Here is a 17,693-nt window from a genome sequence, read left to right as displayed (position 1 = left end):
AGTTATCATTTAATTATAATATTCTGACTTCGAGATTACTTCGAAAAAAATGCTTCGAGTTTCAGAAAATTTTGCGACACTTTTTGGAAGCAAAATATCACACACTATATGAGTATTTTAGACCCGGGCTTCTGACCTTGTAGAGTGTGAGAGAATGAGGGTTCTTAATTCTTAGACCTTTTACGGTAATTATTTTTCTTAATTTTCAAACAGTAAAATTTAAACAATTCGATTCGATTTTTATTATTTTAGAGATCTTGTGCTAATGTGTCTGGTGAGGTTAACCTTCATATCAGAAATCAATATAGCAATTAATAATACCATTCATCCAAAAAATTATAATATCATTCATCTCAAATGGTAAAGAACTTTGACAAACATAACCAAAAACAAATTCTGAATAGTTCCCAAAAAACCCAAAAACATTTCTTAGCTTGCTCATGTGCGATCAGCCAAAAGAAACTAGGCTCCAAATATCCCCAAAAAAGCCTAGCCTAGATTAAATCGTATAATCCATTCCTAGTACCAACACGCATCAGCAATAAAACATAACATCCTTCACGTTATCTTTGATTAAAGGCAAGGCCCGGACCTGTATATTCCTCTCCCTCGTGGCACCAACACCTCCGGAGGTTGACCCACTGTCTGACGTGTCAGTTCCTTCGATGTAGTAACGAGCACGAAATGCCGCCAAATGGGCATAGTATGCTGGCGGAACTGCACAATGAGTCAGAAATTATAACCAACATTTTCGTGAAAACAGGTCTGGGTGAGTACTACCTTGAAATCGAGCAAAATTATGAATATTCATAATATTAGATCAAGTAGTAATATTTTATTGCTAAGTGAGTCGAGCTTTCACCAGCTTGGTTTGTATGCCTATTCCCATTCACACCCTTTAAAGCAAGCCAGGGGAAGAACTTTTTATTCGATGCAATTTCATGAATTGTCAAATATAATTTACCTTGAAATATTTAAGATGGATAAAAGTACAAATAACCAGCTGGAAGATAACAAGCACGGGACTAACCTATGGAGACTGATCGAGTGCACCTCGCATACCTGCAAGGATTAGTAGTTCCATTATTATTTATACTATTATATTTATATTCTATACTTTTATATATAAAAAATTCCGTCCAGAAGACAACACCTTTTGTTTCCAAATTACTTTACACCAACATTTTTCCTCAAAATTGTCATTGCGACATATTTTCAATATTACTTCTCTCGAATTGCATTATGACCCCTACTAATTTCTATCAATTATTATTAAATTAAACAAAAAATTTAAAAACTTACAACTACATTTTTTCTCAAAGTTCAATTGCAACTACTTTTCAATATTTTTCGTCTCAAATTGCCCGTAGTGCCTCACATTTAATAAATAAAATCATATATAAATTATTATTATAATTTTACACACATAATTTACTAGTTATTATTATTCATGGAAAGCCCTGATATAGTCAAAGTAATGAAGGCCGCATACGTGTAGCACAGGTTGTTAGTCAACAACTGCAGACCATCAGCAGTGAAATTGTTTTCATCATACAATACATGGTAATGCGTTGGACGACTGGTACCCTGTTCGACAAGGATTGAAACAGATCATAATAATTACCAAAAAGGAATATAAATATTATGTATCCACTGTGCACGAAGCGGTATTTACAACATTAGAGAAAAAACGAAGAGATGTAAATGAAAAGAGCCAAATCACAACAGAAGCTTACTTGGATTCCTGCATGGCTACAGAGGTAAAAGTCAAACTCATGGGGATGACAGATATGAGTGTCGACTACAGTACCTAAATTTTTAAAGCATCGCTGGGTTACACGCAGTAGGTGGATACCAGAAACTAACACAGGGTTCCTAATATGCATTAAAAAACTTGGTACCAGGCAGAATGTTGCCACTCTTGTCTGTTGTACTACGATCAGAATGATTTTCAGCAAAGAGGCGAGTGTGGTGCCTCTTTTGCACCACCACAAAAGTAACTCTAGGTAGATACCCTTCTTCTATAGAAACACAAGCCTGAAAATAGATGTGTGTTTTCCTCATCGAAATGTCCAGTGTAAACTTTTTGGTTCAAAAAATAAGTATAAAAATCACAAAGTCACTGTACCTTTCTGATTGCATCCATTTCTTCCAGAAGAACTTGGTTAAATTGTCCCTCACTAACGCCATCCCTGCCATTTTAGAATCTAACAAGTACATTACCACACAAGATAGTGCAAGTATAATCACACTAAGAGTAAGTTGGGGTAAAGAAACATAACCAAAAAAACAAGGATGGCATTTTTTCCACAAATAATACCATAATTACTTTTTCCTTTTTTGGGAAAAAAATTGAGTTTGGTCAGGCATTTATAATTTTAAATTCTAAAATTATACAGAAAACTACATTTTTGGTCCTACATGTTTACTGCTTTACGATTTTGGTCTATTATGTTGCCAAATTTCATTTTTAGTCTGCATACTTAATTTTTATTTTTTTATGCAATTTTAGACCTTTTTTTGATGTGTCATTGATGTGACGGCATATGGTGCTGATATGGCACTCAGCACTTTCAATTAAAAAGGGCTGAAATTGCAAAATATTGAAAGATATAAGACTAAACTAAAATTTGACAACAAAGCGGACCAAAATCGCAAACAAGTAAGCATATATGACAAAAAATGCAGTTTTCACAAAATTATAATTATAACCATTTAAAAACCTGAAATCATGAGCCACAAAATGCAGCACTTCAGAACTTTACTCCCACTTCTCTTCAAAAAAGTATTAAAAATGTCTTTTTCCAAGCATCACATCAAAACATAAATCTCCTTTTGTTCGAATAAGTTACTACCGAACATGTTAGCTATGAAGTATTTAGTTAAGTGCTTTCATATCCCAACTCTTCCTAAAAAAAAACGATCAAACCTGTAGAATATAATCCTGTGCGGCTTCTGCCCCGTGGACTTGTAGAAGGCAAACATAAGTTCTCTGCACTCAAAAATGAATGATAAGGAGCAAAGAATAATAATGCAATATGTGTCCAGTGGTAAAATTCTAACCTAATCATTCCACCATGAACTGTGCCTTTTTTAGGATCTTGTTTTGCTGTGTAAAGATCCTGAATTATTTCTTCCCTGTGAGACTGTGCAGAAACCAACCCTCGATACTTCGTAACTTCTGGCCAATCCATTGAAGCCACCACCTGCAGATATCAAGATAGGTCATGTCAAGTGTACAAACTGCTACGAAAACAACGATAAATGCTCATCATGTACCGCAGCAATAGAAGGGCTGGAATCTTCTCCTGATGGAGGATGGGTAACATCGGCACCAAAGATTATAGTTGGGCGTTCAGTTAGGAAAGGAATTCCTCTGGACAAAGCCTGCACGAGAACAGTGTTCCTTCCTCCAACCTACATCAAACCATGACCACGAGAATATGTGCCAGGTTATAAATATCAAGGAGAAGAATCATGGACGGAAACACCATAACAGAATATGTTCAATCAAACCTTCACATTTATTTTTAGAGAGACATTCTCCAAATATTGTCCACTGATTCTTGATGCCTTCTTAGGGTGACAACATTGGGTGACTATTCCCAATTCAGTCTCACAAATTCTCTTGATCTTCCCTGTTGGGGTTTTTTTTTTTGGAGGGGGGGGGGGTGTTATACTTTAAGCAAATAGCAACAATAAATTAGACTACAGTATCCAAAGAGAGTTGCATACCATAAGACCCACTGATGTCAGGCAAAATCACAATCAGTAACTGAAGTTGTTTACCACCCAGTCTAGATGCAGATTCAGTGTGAATATCAACGAGAGCCTTCTCCATCTGACCAGGATTAGCTGAACGAATATGAATCAATGGTTCCGAATTAAATTCCTGAAAAAAATCAGACCATTATAAGTACAATCTAGACTTTCAGCGTGTCAATGAGATTTACGAATAAACCAGTACTTGTTTAAGCAATTAAGACCCACCATCCCCTTGTTGCAACACATGCTGATCAATTCATGGCAGAACATGCTTGGATCTATATGACGGGAAAAGCTGATACAGGTCCAGAACTCCACTTTTCCACCATTCACCATTTTCTGAACAAATGGTCGATGTATCCCAAAGTAACAAGTTTAGAAATATCCTCACTATCAACACGGAGATAAAATAGCAGTATTCTTCCGACAGACCGGACACATTTTTATTTCATTAAATCAAAAGTATAAAGGAATCAATGCAGCCTCATACAGGCATTTACTAGATAGCGAATTTAATTTCTAATTAAGGGCTTATTTGGGGGAAAAAACAGTTCACCTTATTAATCATGTTCCACTGCCCAACCCTAGGGGCTATAGTGGACTCCCTTCCAGTCCCATGATATTTCAGCTGGCAATTCAAAATTAGGCGAGTTAATAAAAACCGTGCAAAAAATAGCAGGTAAGTCAACAAGCAGAGAATTGTACCATGGGAGCAGGCAAAACACGTGCTTCGATGGAAGTAAAATCAGGTTTAACTTGAATGCCAAACTCCTCACTGACAAGTTTATTACCATTGTAGTTGTTACAACGAACCATCTACAGATTAAGGTCAAAGGTATTCAGATTTCAGTATCAACTAATTATGATTTATCAAAGGCAACGTCATAAAGAAACAAGAGGGTAAATGCTATAAACACATGCCTCGATAATGCTTCTCTCTCTCTCTTTTGGACGTTGACAAGTAGCTTTCAAAAGCTCAGAAACTTGTCTTTCATTTAGTCTCTTGGAGTATCTTTGACCATCAACAATTTTGCATAGCTTTGAGAAAGAACAGGATGTGGTAAGCCAATTTTACAGCATTGACACAAGAGCGAGGCAGGAAAACGAAATAACAAGGTATGAAACAAGTTACCTCCATAGGGAGGTAAATGGGTTTCGAATCACTTCCAGCTTGAACAGCAGGCAAAAACGGATATTGAAGTGTGATATTATACTTCTGACGAAAGTACTGTACAACAGATATCTTTTCTCCAGACTCATCAACAGGAAACCTGCAAGTTAAGAAATATCTCAGTTTTGAAGGATCTAATCATCAGTGAAAATAAGTCAAGATTTAGCAATATATCAAAGAGAGTGAGTGTGCGACTGTGAGTCTGTGACAAAGAAAGTTTCGATCTGATTTATCCACAATGACACATTACATTCAAGATACAACACCACAGATATAATTTCACCGGCCAATAGTCAAAAGATATCCAGCACACTGAACGGTAGTATACTAGTATGAATATCATAATGAAAATGAATAAACCAAGTCTCATTGAATGATAAGGAGGGTGAGTGTTGTGACGTAAAAGCACAAGATTGAGGCAAAGCTTGCCTAAAAACAACTAAACATCAAAAATTTTAAAATTTCTCACAACAATAGATGATCGGTGCCACGAGACCATTGATACCACCACATAGTAGGAAAAGAGTATTGCTAAATAAATCCCGATATGGTGCCAAGTAAAGGTAACTCGGAAGATATTACATCAGCTGTTGTGCAGGTTGAGTTGATATCCCTGATATCTTGTATCGCTTGATATATTGTTGATGATTAAGCTCCACTTTAACTCCTTTTAAATTCTTTTTCACCTAAAATAACATGAAGAGATATCTCTTTACTCTTCGGCATGGCTCAAATTGGAAATGCATATTAAAAAAAAAGAAGCAAAGTTAACTGATGGAGTGTAAACTAATTGTAAACACTTTAACTCCAACAGTTCATTGAACATACGTCAAATGACTGCCTCAATACAATGCCCTCGGCAGACAGAATACATTTCATTTTGTAAACTAGTAGACCACAATCTTCCCAGTAAAATCAAATTTCAAATAATTAAAATTAACATAAAAGCAGGAGGATGTAATTTTATAGGCACATCTGCATGGAATAAGTTACAAGAGAACCTTAATACGGTCTTGGTCAGACAATGGCCTAGTTAGATTCCTGCTGAAGTACTTTGCGACATATTCAGAAACCAAAACAGGTTCAAAAAAGGCTCTAGCCGACATATCTGCAATGCCACAATTTAATGATCGTATATAAGTTTGTCGTTACCTAAAATGACAAAAATGCGGTTGTTCTACCACCACCGAGCAGACTAATGATGGTGTGAGAGGAACGCTCAGCGGTATCCTCACAGCAGCAACCAAAAAATAGCAAACGAAAAGAATGTCAAAGAATTAATACTTATGTTGAGTGAGAGACCCATCTGGGTTGGGCGAAGACTCTGGTAAAAACCTTGCCAGTATTCCAGACCATCACCGAGCACCCCTTTCTGACCTAACTGAGGAGAGAAAAATGACCTTCCAACAACCTCAAATCTGCAATCGAAAGAGAGGAAACCAAAACATGTATTAAAATGGTATATGCTTTTGCACATACACACACATAATTAGATGCAAACTGAATATTGATAAACATTTAAGTAGGAACACTGAAAAAGGGAACCTATTGGATGGATTCTCCCTAAGAACCACATCAAGACATTGTAATGTTTCTTGCGGAATATCGAGTTGTCTGCCCTGTAAGAATTGCTGAAGATGATGAAGATCAGCCTTCGAGGCAAATTTTATGGAAACCTTGAACTCTCGCTCCCTCCTGCATAAAGCACCAAAACATTTTAGCCAAGTGAATGCACTGAATGGGAACCAGAATTTCACGATTTTTCAGTAGCTCAGCTCAACTGCCATAAAACGTGGAAATAAAAATATAATGTTAATCTGTTATATTCCTAGAACAATTACATCATAATCTTCAACATCAAATTACTCTACTTAGCCAAACAAAAGTAATTTAAAAACGCAAGCGCATATAAACAATAAACAAAAAGTGTCCAAAACATGAGAATAAAAATATAACATTAATTTGTTGTTAATCTGAGAATAATACACTATTTTATTACCCTGAAGGCATTATAAGACCTCTGCAGAACCTGCACCAGACTGTATCAGTCAGGGATGGAACCAGAAAATGGATGGGGGGCAAAAAAAAATTTAAAATTTTAGATTTTAGTGTGTGCAAGAGAAAATATCGAGGAAAGTGAAACAAATATAATTATTTTTAGGCCCCTAGAACATAAAATTAAAAAATTGAGGGGGCGGGTGGGCGCATTGGCTCCGTCACTGATAGCAGTTACATCATACTCTGTAACATCAAATTACTCTACTAAACAAAACAAAAGGTAACTTAAGAACGCAATTGCAACAAGCAATAAACAAAAACAAAAAGGGTCAACTTGAATTAACAACCAAATTTTCAAGTGTCAAGACAGTTTATAGCATTAACCTGTCTGCTCTATCTTCATCAACAAGCTTAACAACAAAGTCTTTAGAGGCAAAGGGCAGTTGCCCTGCCGTGTAGGCACTTTTTCTCCCATCATAAGCCAACATTCGCTTCCCCAGGTGGGATGTATGATAACAATTGACAAGCTCCTTCATAATAAACCGACATACTCTCTTTGAGGTTACTTCCGGGGTTATCGAAACCTAAAAAAATCATCAGTTAAAACAAAACGTTTAACGAAGGAACATTCACATGTCAACATGAAAAATGAACTTACCAGATTTTAAATTCTAAAGAAAAAGGAAAAGACAAACCCAAAAAAAATAAAAAAATAAAAAACCAAAGTACATGAATGAACAAATGTACAAACAAACTATGGTCGATGGACAAAACTATCCAATCAAATATAGAAAAAGGCGATGTCAAGAATATGGGCAAAAATACAATATGATCACGAATCAAAGCGCATGTCGTGCGAGACTAAGCCTGAATTCTGTGAAGCAACATTACTTGCATACATAAAGTCAAGCGGATTATCACAAAGGGTAACGACTTTGCAATCGTATATGCACATGCATCGCAAATCAGACCAACTGTCAAAGAAAGATGGTAAAACCGGCACACCACACACGTACATACAATTACACATGAAAAAACAGACAGAGAGATTGAAATCAATATCGCGTGTCAACATGGATAGATCCCCATGGAAGAAAAAGATCGAATTACATGTTGCAGTGTAAGGATTTCCCAGTACAAACAGAAGATGAACTATGCAAGATTAGATCACGTTCCAGAGAATAAAAAAACGATTAAATCACATTCGAGAGACTGTGCACTACAACTACGCACTGGTGAGACTGGGAGCAAGTGATTCGTACGAAACAGGAAAATCACATACGTCATATTGATGCAGATCGCGGTTGGCTACTTGAACCAGAAAGTGATTGGCCCTAACTATAACCTTCTGCCCCTCGGTTCCGAAACCTGGCCGCGCCGGTTGTGCTATCGCCTTCGAAGACATCGGAGTCAACCGCTGCTGCCCTCGTGGATTCTCTACCGCCAGATCATGCTCCACTGGCTGAGGCTGAACTTCAGCCGAAGCGGGTGGCGCAACCGTCAACTTCTGCTCCACATCGTGGCTCAGCGCTGCCACGACAGGCGGCGTCGGAGATAACGGAACTGATTCAAAAGGTAGAACCGACGAGGATGCTACCGATGGCGGCGGAGGGCCATAAGAACCGCGCCCTCGACCGCGGCCTTGACCGCCGCCACTAGAAGGCTGCCTTCCTCTTCCACCTCCACCTGCACCGCCGCCGCGATAAGTCTGCGCTCCTCTGCCGCCGCCGCCGCCGCCGCCTCGCCCTCTTCCCGACATTTTCGCCTTTTCTGCTTTTTAGACGCAATAAATTCGAAGAATGTTGTATGGAAACAGCCGAGTAAGTATTTGTGTATTTATATATGCGCGGGGAAGAGTTGAGTCGCGTGGGAGTGGGGAGCGGATGTAGAGTACGAATTACGCGGTTCGTGCAGTTACGTGATAAATCGTGTTACACAATCCACCATTATTCACTATCACTAGCGCGTTTTCAAAGAACTGAAAGCAACTGCAGGCAAAAGGAGTTGGGTTAGATTTTTACCCGGCATAGGAAAAGCGTGTGAAATGGGCTTAAAATTTTTGAAATATTATTATTATACTACTGGATATCGTAATGATTGCGTACGATAAGCGGTTCACTGCACCATATGTAGAATAAACGGACACGAAACGGCGAACGATGGTGTACAGTTTCAAGTGGTTGGACTATTTTACCCTTACTTTTTGCAGGTTGCTTAGCCTGCTAGGTTTTGTTTTAACATTTTTCTCGCACACTAAAAATTGTATTACCTCCGTTCAAAAAAAAAGAATTTTGTCCTACCTAGCATCTATTTCTCAGCACACTAAAGGTTGTTTAGCCTGTTAGGTTTTTGTTTCGATTTTTGTAAACGGTCTCACGAATTTTTATTCGTTAGATAAATTAAATCTGTCTCTTTTTATAATAAAAATAATATTTTTTTATTATTTATTCTAATAAAATATTTTTCTCGTGATATTGATCTGTAAAAACATTTCACGTAAGTTTTTTTATGTCAATTCAAATCCACGTGCTGCAAGAAATTTAATTCTATATTATCCACCAATGCATTTTTTTATTAAAAAAAAAAAAAACTGATGGAAAAGACTTTAATTCACTCCACGGTCGGCTAACTTTGATGCTCATACAGTTGCTCTCATACCTCAGTATCTGTATCTCTAAACTTAGTTTGGATATCGAGAGAGAAAAGAATATGATGGAGAATAAAAATAATTAGTTTTCCTTCTGGAAATTTTTGTTCTAAATAACAAATTTTCATCTTTTTTTTTAACTTACATTAAAATAATAAAAACTCCAGGACAAATAAATTTTTGAAATTTCCTTTCTTTTCCCTTATTTTCCTCTCAAACAAAGGTCTGGTGTTTAAGAATAATCTTCTATGGGTTGATGCGATCTGTTTTTTTTTTCTTCACATTTTTGTTGTGATGCCTCTTTCGATGGTTCATATTAATATATGGAAGTTGTAGGTTTAAAATAATAATAATAATAATAATAATTTAAATGACTAAAATCATTTCAAACCCAAAAATTTTCAAACGTTTTAAATTTTAATTATTCTTTATATTTAAATGTAACTTAAATTTATTATCGATTGCAAGTATTTATCTGATTATGATAGTTTTATTTATAAATTAATTATTTTTTTAATAATAATATATTAATACAAAAATTTAAAACATAGATAAATATTGTTTGGTTGAAAAACAAAAGCAATCTTGATTTGGATGATAACTATTTTTTTTTCCATCTTTCTAAACATCTTTACTCAAGTATAAGGTTTCTGTCTCAAGTCGGAAACTGAAACTCAAGATCAACCAAGCTGTAAATCTGGCGAACTGCAGTCTTTCAATTATATCTCACAGCTCGATGATATAATGATAAGCCGCCAAAATGATTGAATAGAAAATTCAATTTTACACAAGTCGTATTTCACAACAGCTCAATTGGTTCGAATGTTATCTAGGCTAAATATTAGTCGCAAGATCGGGATGATGGAAACGGAAACAACTATCAACTCGAATAGAGGAATTGTGGTATTTTGGTCATAACTATCCGTTCGGTTATTCAAATAGAACGTTTCAATATGCGTTACAAACCTAAGATAACAATCAACAGATCATCTTCGTAAGTCAAATTCTTAATCGGATATTAAGAAGATGATAAATCACGATGAAATTCCTGGTTCTACACAAAATGAAGAAAAAGTTCTAGATTGTTAATAGCTTGACCCGTTGAGCATATCTCTCTCGTAAGAAATTGGAATTGAGTGATTCTTGGTTCCATGGGAATATCAGAAAAAGAGCTAAAACTTTTATGTTTATTATTTTATCCAAAAATCGACGAATCAAGAGCTATAACAAAGCACAACCAACATATCAACTTGTACTAGCTTGGCAACAACTCGCTTGGAAGTTGGAATAGCTCAGATCAAGCAAACAGTTCAAGATCGTAACGTGCCAGATCAAACCATCAGACCAACACAGTTATCATCTCAATTTCAGAAAATGGCCAGAAACACGAATTTGATCGTTGTAATGTTAGAATACGTACACAACTTTTCCAAACGATCATATTCTTGTATCTATCATCTATATCATTATTGTGGGTTATAAATACAGCATATCGAAGATCGAATACAAGCTTTGGAAGTGGATTTAAAGCATATTCATCATACATTAAGAAATTAGCTAGATTGAGAGCAAATTCATGTATGATGATACATTTGATATATACATATATTGTAAGATTCATTGCACACAATCACTCTCATATATACACGAGAGTTGAGTTTCAAAGTTTAGATGAGTTAGCATTCACACGAAGACATTAAATATTGTGTTTGTAGTATTGTCATCATAGACGATAAACATTATGCGAATTGTGAGGTTGCGACCTACAATCGAGTGTGTTAGGAGTTTCAATTATAGATAAGTCATAAGTTGAAATGTGTTTGTACAGAGAGTTGTATAAATCAAAGTCGAATCCTTCTTAGCTGGAATAAGGGATGACTCATGAGTTGTTAATATCCGAACATCCATAAACAAATTTGTGTCTATTTATTTGTTACATTTAATTATTGTTATTGTTTTAAGATATATTGTTAAAACATTTTACGTGTTTTTCAGATACTTAAAATATTGCGCGTCAAGTTTTTTTATAAAATGATTAAAAAAAAAATGTTTTACACATTAAACTTTCACATCTTTTAAATGATTTTCAAAATGTTCAATCGGTTTTTGCGATGTATTATTTTTAGCTTCTTCCGTTTGGTTTGAAAACCAAACTCGATTTAATTTATTGGTGTTCAATATTTTAATAATCGAGATATTGCGAGCTTAATGATCGTCCCCCAAACAATCATATCAAATATATTATTATATTTTTAAATATAGATAAAGATGAGACTGAAATATTAGAAAATAAACTTTTTTTAAAAATAAAAAAATGTTAATAAAGTTATATAATGAATATTTAATTGTAAATTTAAATTAATTTTCATTAATTCACTTTAATTTTTTTAAGTGCCTTAATTTAATTATATCAACAATAAATATAGATAAGGCATGTCAAATCAATTCGAAATTAGCAATTTTAGGGGTCTACATTTTAATTATATAGCATATATCAACCTAGATAGTCTTGTTTTCTCTCGGTAATATTATTAGCCATCACTTGCTCCAAAATTAAACTCATCATCAAAGTATTCCGATACAAGTATTACAAGCAATCCCTTAACAAATCGACAAACTAAAATCCGCGGGGTATATTAACACTTTCATTTGAAATACAATCCGAAGATAATTAAACTAATGAGTACATGTTCGTAAATTTGAAGTCGATGCAAGAGAAAACTATTTGTTTTTAAAATGAATTTATCTCGTACATGATGTTTACGGGATACGAAAATCGTCTATCAAGATACAACGACTTTCAACCTGTGATAATAATATTTCAAATCAACAGTTTCATAAATATAAAATAAAGCAACTTACTTTTGGAGAGTTCAAAATGAATCCAAAATACGTTAGATAATTAATTGCATTAAAAAATGTATGATTCCGAGGAATCGTTTTTGGTAGGAAGTTACAATCATTAATCTGAACATTTTTATCGAAAAAAACCGAGAAAAAATCGAGTATAAAACCCCTAGTAAATAGGAGTAGTATATTCTTGAATTTCTTTGTAAAAGGAATAAATGAACTTGATTTTTGAAAAGTATACACGACACTTTGGTCTATATATATATTACTTTATTGTCTTTATTATTATTTATACAGGGTATGGTACAATTATCTATAAACTTAACTCGAAAGCAAGGTACCATTTTATTCCCTTCAATTTTTAAAGTGTTTCATAATTGTTATATAATTTAGTCCCCTTAAACATACCTGTTATTTTGGAAACATGTCAAAGTTTGAAAATCAAACTGTCTTTGTTGAGTGTAATAATTATCCCTGATTGGTAGATCGATCGAACCGTAGTGGTTGAGCTGTTGTGCAATCTAAAAGATTTAAGTAGCACCATTAAAAAATTTGAGTAAACATTCAAGGTACCATTTTTTTATATTTTGGCTGATATGACGTTATTTTGTACCATTTCTTCTGAAGTTCTCTTACTAGAACTTGGTTATTGTTTTAGGATTTGAATTCTTATTTGAATATCTTTTAATATTCCAAGAATTTCTTCCTGGTTTTCAAGGATTTTCTCCACATTTTGTGATACATAATACAGCATATTGCCATAATTTTATACTGTCTTTTGAATCTTTCTTAGATCTCCTGATATCTTGGAGGAATCCGGTACTATTTCTAAAACCTATTATTTTGAATCACAGGTTTACCTCAGAACTTTGATAAATTCTTTCTTTATCTTGATATCTAACATTGTTTAGATCTTGTTTTAAATATTCCAAATTTTTGAAATAAATCCTGAAAAGCAACAATCTCGAACATGTGTTCGGATTCATGATAATTGAGAAAATTCTCCTCCTCAAATATTTAATTACTCAGTAATAATAAATTTGTATGTTTGAAATAATTTCACCTAGGCTCTGATATCATATTCGGCCAAAAAAATCAATCATTTAGCTATAAGGGTGTTTTGTCAATTTGTATCTTTTTATGGAGTTAGGGCAAAGTTTTTTAGGTGTAGGGATCGGAGTTAGGATAAATATAAGTTTGAGTTTGGGGGATTTAAAAACACTTTACCCTTAAATAAATTTGATATATAATGATAAATTAAAGTTTAGTATATTTTTCAGTAAATTTATTTGAGTATTTTTCAATAATTAATTAATATAAATAAAAGAAATAAAAATCGAGACAGATAAAAGAAAGGACGGAGATAAAATAATACAACAAAGTCCCAAGCAAAACTGTTGAAATCTTCACTCTTTAAATTCATCCTTTTCGGTATACTTTTATGATATGTTTTTTTAAGAAAAATTAATTGAAAAAAATATCATCTCAAAAAACATACATTTGTACGGATGAGCTCAATATCATTATTAAAGATGAAGAAAGTTCTTCACCGTGATCAAGAAAGTTCTGTCAAGAAACCAAGTCATATTTTATTACAATTTATTTATTATTATAAAATTTATATTTTTTTCATATAATTTTGATATTTTATTATTTTAGTTATTTATATTATTAAATTTCAGTTTTAATCTTATAATTTTTTATTTGCGATAATTTTAATCAATTTTATTTGAAGTGATGATACACACAAACTTCACGTAACCACTAACCACATATATGTATATGTGAAACAGATCGACTCGGTTTATACGGACAGTAAAACGTAATACTCTTGACATAAAAAAAATAATATTTTTCATAGGTCGGACCGGATATCCGTATCATAAAATCAACTCTTAAGACAATCTCACATGAGTTTTTATGTTATATTAATATATTAAATATTTTTTATACATATCAAATATCTCACGCGTTCGATGTACGAAATATTATTTTATATAATTAATTATTAAAATTAATAAGTATAAGTGTGTGGATAATTATTTAAAATTAAACGATATAATTTAATGAATATATTTAAATTTTAAATAATATGATAAAAATTATTATATAAAAAATATTTATGTCATTTCGGATAACACTCAAATGATGCTTGGAACAAGGGTGGTTAATCCGAACTGTACTATTTTTTTCTTATTATTATTCGTGGATTTTCACGCATGATTTTTCATGACAATATTTTTAACGAGACACTTAAGCAACATCAAGAGATGTCGTATTATTTTCCATCATTAGGATTTTATTTCATTAGATTTTTTCTAGTAAGATTTTAACAAACGAAATCCGTCAAATGATATCCAGATGGGAGCATTGCAATACTATAGATGTCTTCAATTTTAGAGATCTGAGAAAATTATATCAAATATTTTAGTGATGATAGAAAATCGTGATCATATCAATTCTTTGTATATCATATTTACCATATTCAAGATTTTTTTTTGTATCTATAAAAAGGTCATTCATGTAATTAATTTGATATATTGAATTTACCTGGCATTATTTTTTGGTTAGTTTTTCTTTTAGCTTATCAAATTTAGGCAAAAATAAAACCCACAACCAAAAGCCCAATAGTCCCGATCCATTCTCCACACTTTGCATCAAATATATCCGGCCTTTTCTTCTTTCACAAGCCACAATCGATCAGCGTGGAAAACGGTTGAGCGTCCTTCCTTTTCCTACCAGGTGAAATTCATGGTTTGCTGGAACGGATCAAAGTTTCGGCATTATTTCTTTAACATATGATTTCCATTTCGGCTTGAAATATTGTTGTGTAGCGCCGAGTTTATCGGATCACAGCTTTGATATTCTTGGATTTAGCCTTTGTGATTCTCGTATTTTAGATTTGGTGTTGCGGTATTTTGTTGCTAGTATACTTCGAGAAAATATTTTTACGCTCGGATTTTTTTTCCATTCTTTGTCATTATTTGCTAGTTTTTTAACGTCTAACGAGATTTTCATGGCACTGTGAAATGATATGGGTCGGTCATTGCGGAGTGATTCTGCGTTTTTTGAAAGGATTAGTGTGATTTGGATTTAGCCGCTGTAATTATCGTTCTTTTCGTTAATTGAGAATCTAGGGACTGATTTGTGTTTGTTATACGTTCTTTGTAAACGTTGTAGCGTTATGGATCCTAGGAAACACAGGCGAACTGAAGACGAAGGGACTATTATAACGAAATCGACGAAGGGGGCAACCTACGGTCTAGTTCCTGGAATTTTATGGGGTCTCTTGGCTGCTGAACAGATGAATTTTCCTGGTCTGATACGCACATTGAAGATAACGGGAAGAAAAGGGTTGATATGTGCTGGAACGGGTGTACTTTTTGTTGGGGCGGAACAGTTACTCGAGAAATACAGGATGAAAAGAGACATTATTAATGACGTAGGAGGTGCATTTGTGGCTGGTGCTGCTTTTACCGGTTTGAGAAGTAAGGTTTTTGTTTTTATTGATTAAATTTGTGTCATCTCAGTTTATGAGCAATTGGAATTATGATGCTGCATCCTCGCTGCCTGGCCGAAAGTGCATGAAGTTTTTCGATTGTTTGTTGCTTATTATTGTCTATAAATGTAAGCATCCTCATTTGCATCATCTAAGGAGTCTCTCAGGAGTGCTTGCATGCACGTGTCTGGAGACGGTGATTCGGACTAATTCTCCTCGTTCGTGTGGCTTTATGAATTTTTGGTTATTTGGAATTGATACTTATGCACACATGATTTTAGTGAGTGTGCACTCCATATTCATTGTAGTGTGAAAATTAAAATGAAAGCATTTTAAATGTTATGAAAGACTAAGGCAATCATGCATGGTGTGTTTCTTGTAGCTTCATCTGTGACTTCTTTACATTAACGAACCTAGCTTTCCCATCAGCTATCACAAACAAACACACCTTTCTTTTTGGTGTTGTTTCTGATGGATTTTATTTTCTTAGCTAGCTTTAAAACACTTGACCAAGCCTCTCTTATGTGGTGATCACATACATTTCACGATGTTATAGTTTAAAAAGCATAGGATTTGCTCTTGAGTTTACTTATCTCGGTAGACAGATTGCAGCCTATGTTTTACCAAATCAACATCTTGTGCAATATGTGTGTGTGTGAAGGCTTGTATGCGAGGATGTCCTTCAGCTGCTCAAATTTATTTTCATCAATGAGTTTCGTTTGTTTCAATAAGAATTTCTGGAATATGCCGTTTTCTTCTTTTAATTAAATCAATCAAGCGATACTGAATTTTTGCATATTTTGGCTGATCTGACGTTATGCTGTCTAGACAGGAGCATTTCAATGGCAATAACTGGAGGAATTACATTTGCTATCACTGCTGTTTTCATCGACCAGTTAATATTTCTCAGGAGCCTCGAGAGTCAATCGGGCAAGTAATATGGATATGCTGACATCTCCAAGTAATTCTTTGAGGAAACAATAATTAATACATGATTAAGCATGTTTGCAATTGAGTTTATTGTGAGGGAGAGATGAAATAGCGAGTGTTCCGCTTTATTTAAAAAAATGCGTGTAAAACTAGATTAATGATGATTTATATCTTTCTCTATGAACAAGCTATGTCGGTTCGTGCATTACCCTACTGATGTAACATAGATTTGTTATACCCGATACAGATAAATTATCAAGGTTAATATATTTATATTTCTCAAGATATGATAACTAAATCAGATAGTTATAATATTCATGTATGAGTGGGCGGACGCTTGACCACATGTAAGTGATGGGAGTGTGCATTGGTGCCGAATCTATCAATTTCTAGTGGGAGTCACTATTTTCGCTCTTCAGACTTAGTATGTGTATTACAACTAGCAAAATTAAATTTTAACTTAATAAAAATCATAATATCTCTTTTTCCGTTTCTCTTTTTAAATGTGTCAGTTTTTACATTTTATTTTTAAAATTTTAGTTTAGAGTCTATAAAGAGGTTTTTTTTTTAAACTTAATTTTTAAGTTTCAATGCCAAAAAAATGTTAAAATAAAATTTTAAAAATTAAAATTTGATTTCATGAGAGATGTCGACGCTTAACGTCAATATATTATAAAATAAAATTTCAGTCTCCTCAACAAAACACAATTTGAGCTCAATAATAAAGAACAAAATTGATGTCTACTGAGCCCAACAAAGACAAATTAATAAACAATGTCATTCCCATCTAAACTACAACCTTTTCCATTAAGTTAACTAAACTAATATATTAT

The 17,693-nt window shown here is 33.8% G+C and overlaps 1 protein-coding gene and 1 long non-coding RNA gene across 3 annotated transcripts; one reads left to right on the top strand and one right to left on the bottom strand.

Annotated features, from left to right (window-relative positions):
* Window positions 1-299: 299 nt before the first annotated feature.
* Window positions 300-8,772, bottom strand: LOC140969236 (protein argonaute MEL1-like). The gene is made up of 22 exons (XM_073430529.1): window positions 8,217-8,772; window positions 7,319-7,518; window positions 6,482-6,631; window positions 6,221-6,354; window positions 5,938-6,044; window positions 5,519-5,622; window positions 4,898-5,036; window positions 4,687-4,803; window positions 4,471-4,581; window positions 4,322-4,393; window positions 3,991-4,104; window positions 3,736-3,892; window positions 3,517-3,638; window positions 3,280-3,417; window positions 3,064-3,206; window positions 2,930-2,992; window positions 2,129-2,192; window positions 1,902-2,037; window positions 1,737-1,810; window positions 1,493-1,587; window positions 1,031-1,062; window positions 300-717 (listed from the first exon to the last, which is right to left on the bottom strand). The coding sequence occupies exons 1-22, from the start codon at window positions 8,691-8,693 to the stop codon at window positions 536-538; spliced, it is 2,931 nt and encodes a 976-aa protein (XP_073286630.1). The 5' UTR covers window positions 8,694-8,772; the 3' UTR covers window positions 300-535.
* Window positions 8,773-14,670: 5,898 nt separating this feature from the next.
* LOC140969265 (uncharacterized) lies at window positions 14,671-16,808 on the top strand. Of its 2 annotated transcripts, none has more exons than XR_012173909.1 (3): window positions 14,671-15,173; window positions 15,612-15,919; window positions 16,759-16,808. It is a non-coding gene; the product is annotated as an uncharacterized lncRNA (long non-coding RNA). The 2 variants fall into 2 exon arrangements; XR_012173910.1 differs by lacking the exon at window positions 14,671-15,173 and adding an exon at window positions 15,201-15,533.
* The last annotated feature ends 885 nt before the right edge of the window (window positions 16,809-17,693 follow it).

Source organism: Primulina huaijiensis, unplaced genomic scaffold (genome assembly GCF_012295235.1).
Source record: "Primulina huaijiensis isolate GDHJ02 unplaced genomic scaffold, ASM1229523v2 scaffold40277, whole genome shotgun sequence".
NCBI classification, from domain to species: domain Eukaryota; kingdom Viridiplantae; phylum Streptophyta; class Magnoliopsida; order Lamiales; family Gesneriaceae; genus Primulina; species Primulina huaijiensis.
Note: the sequence above shows the minus strand (reverse complement) of the source record. Positions and strands in the feature narration are given on the sequence as shown.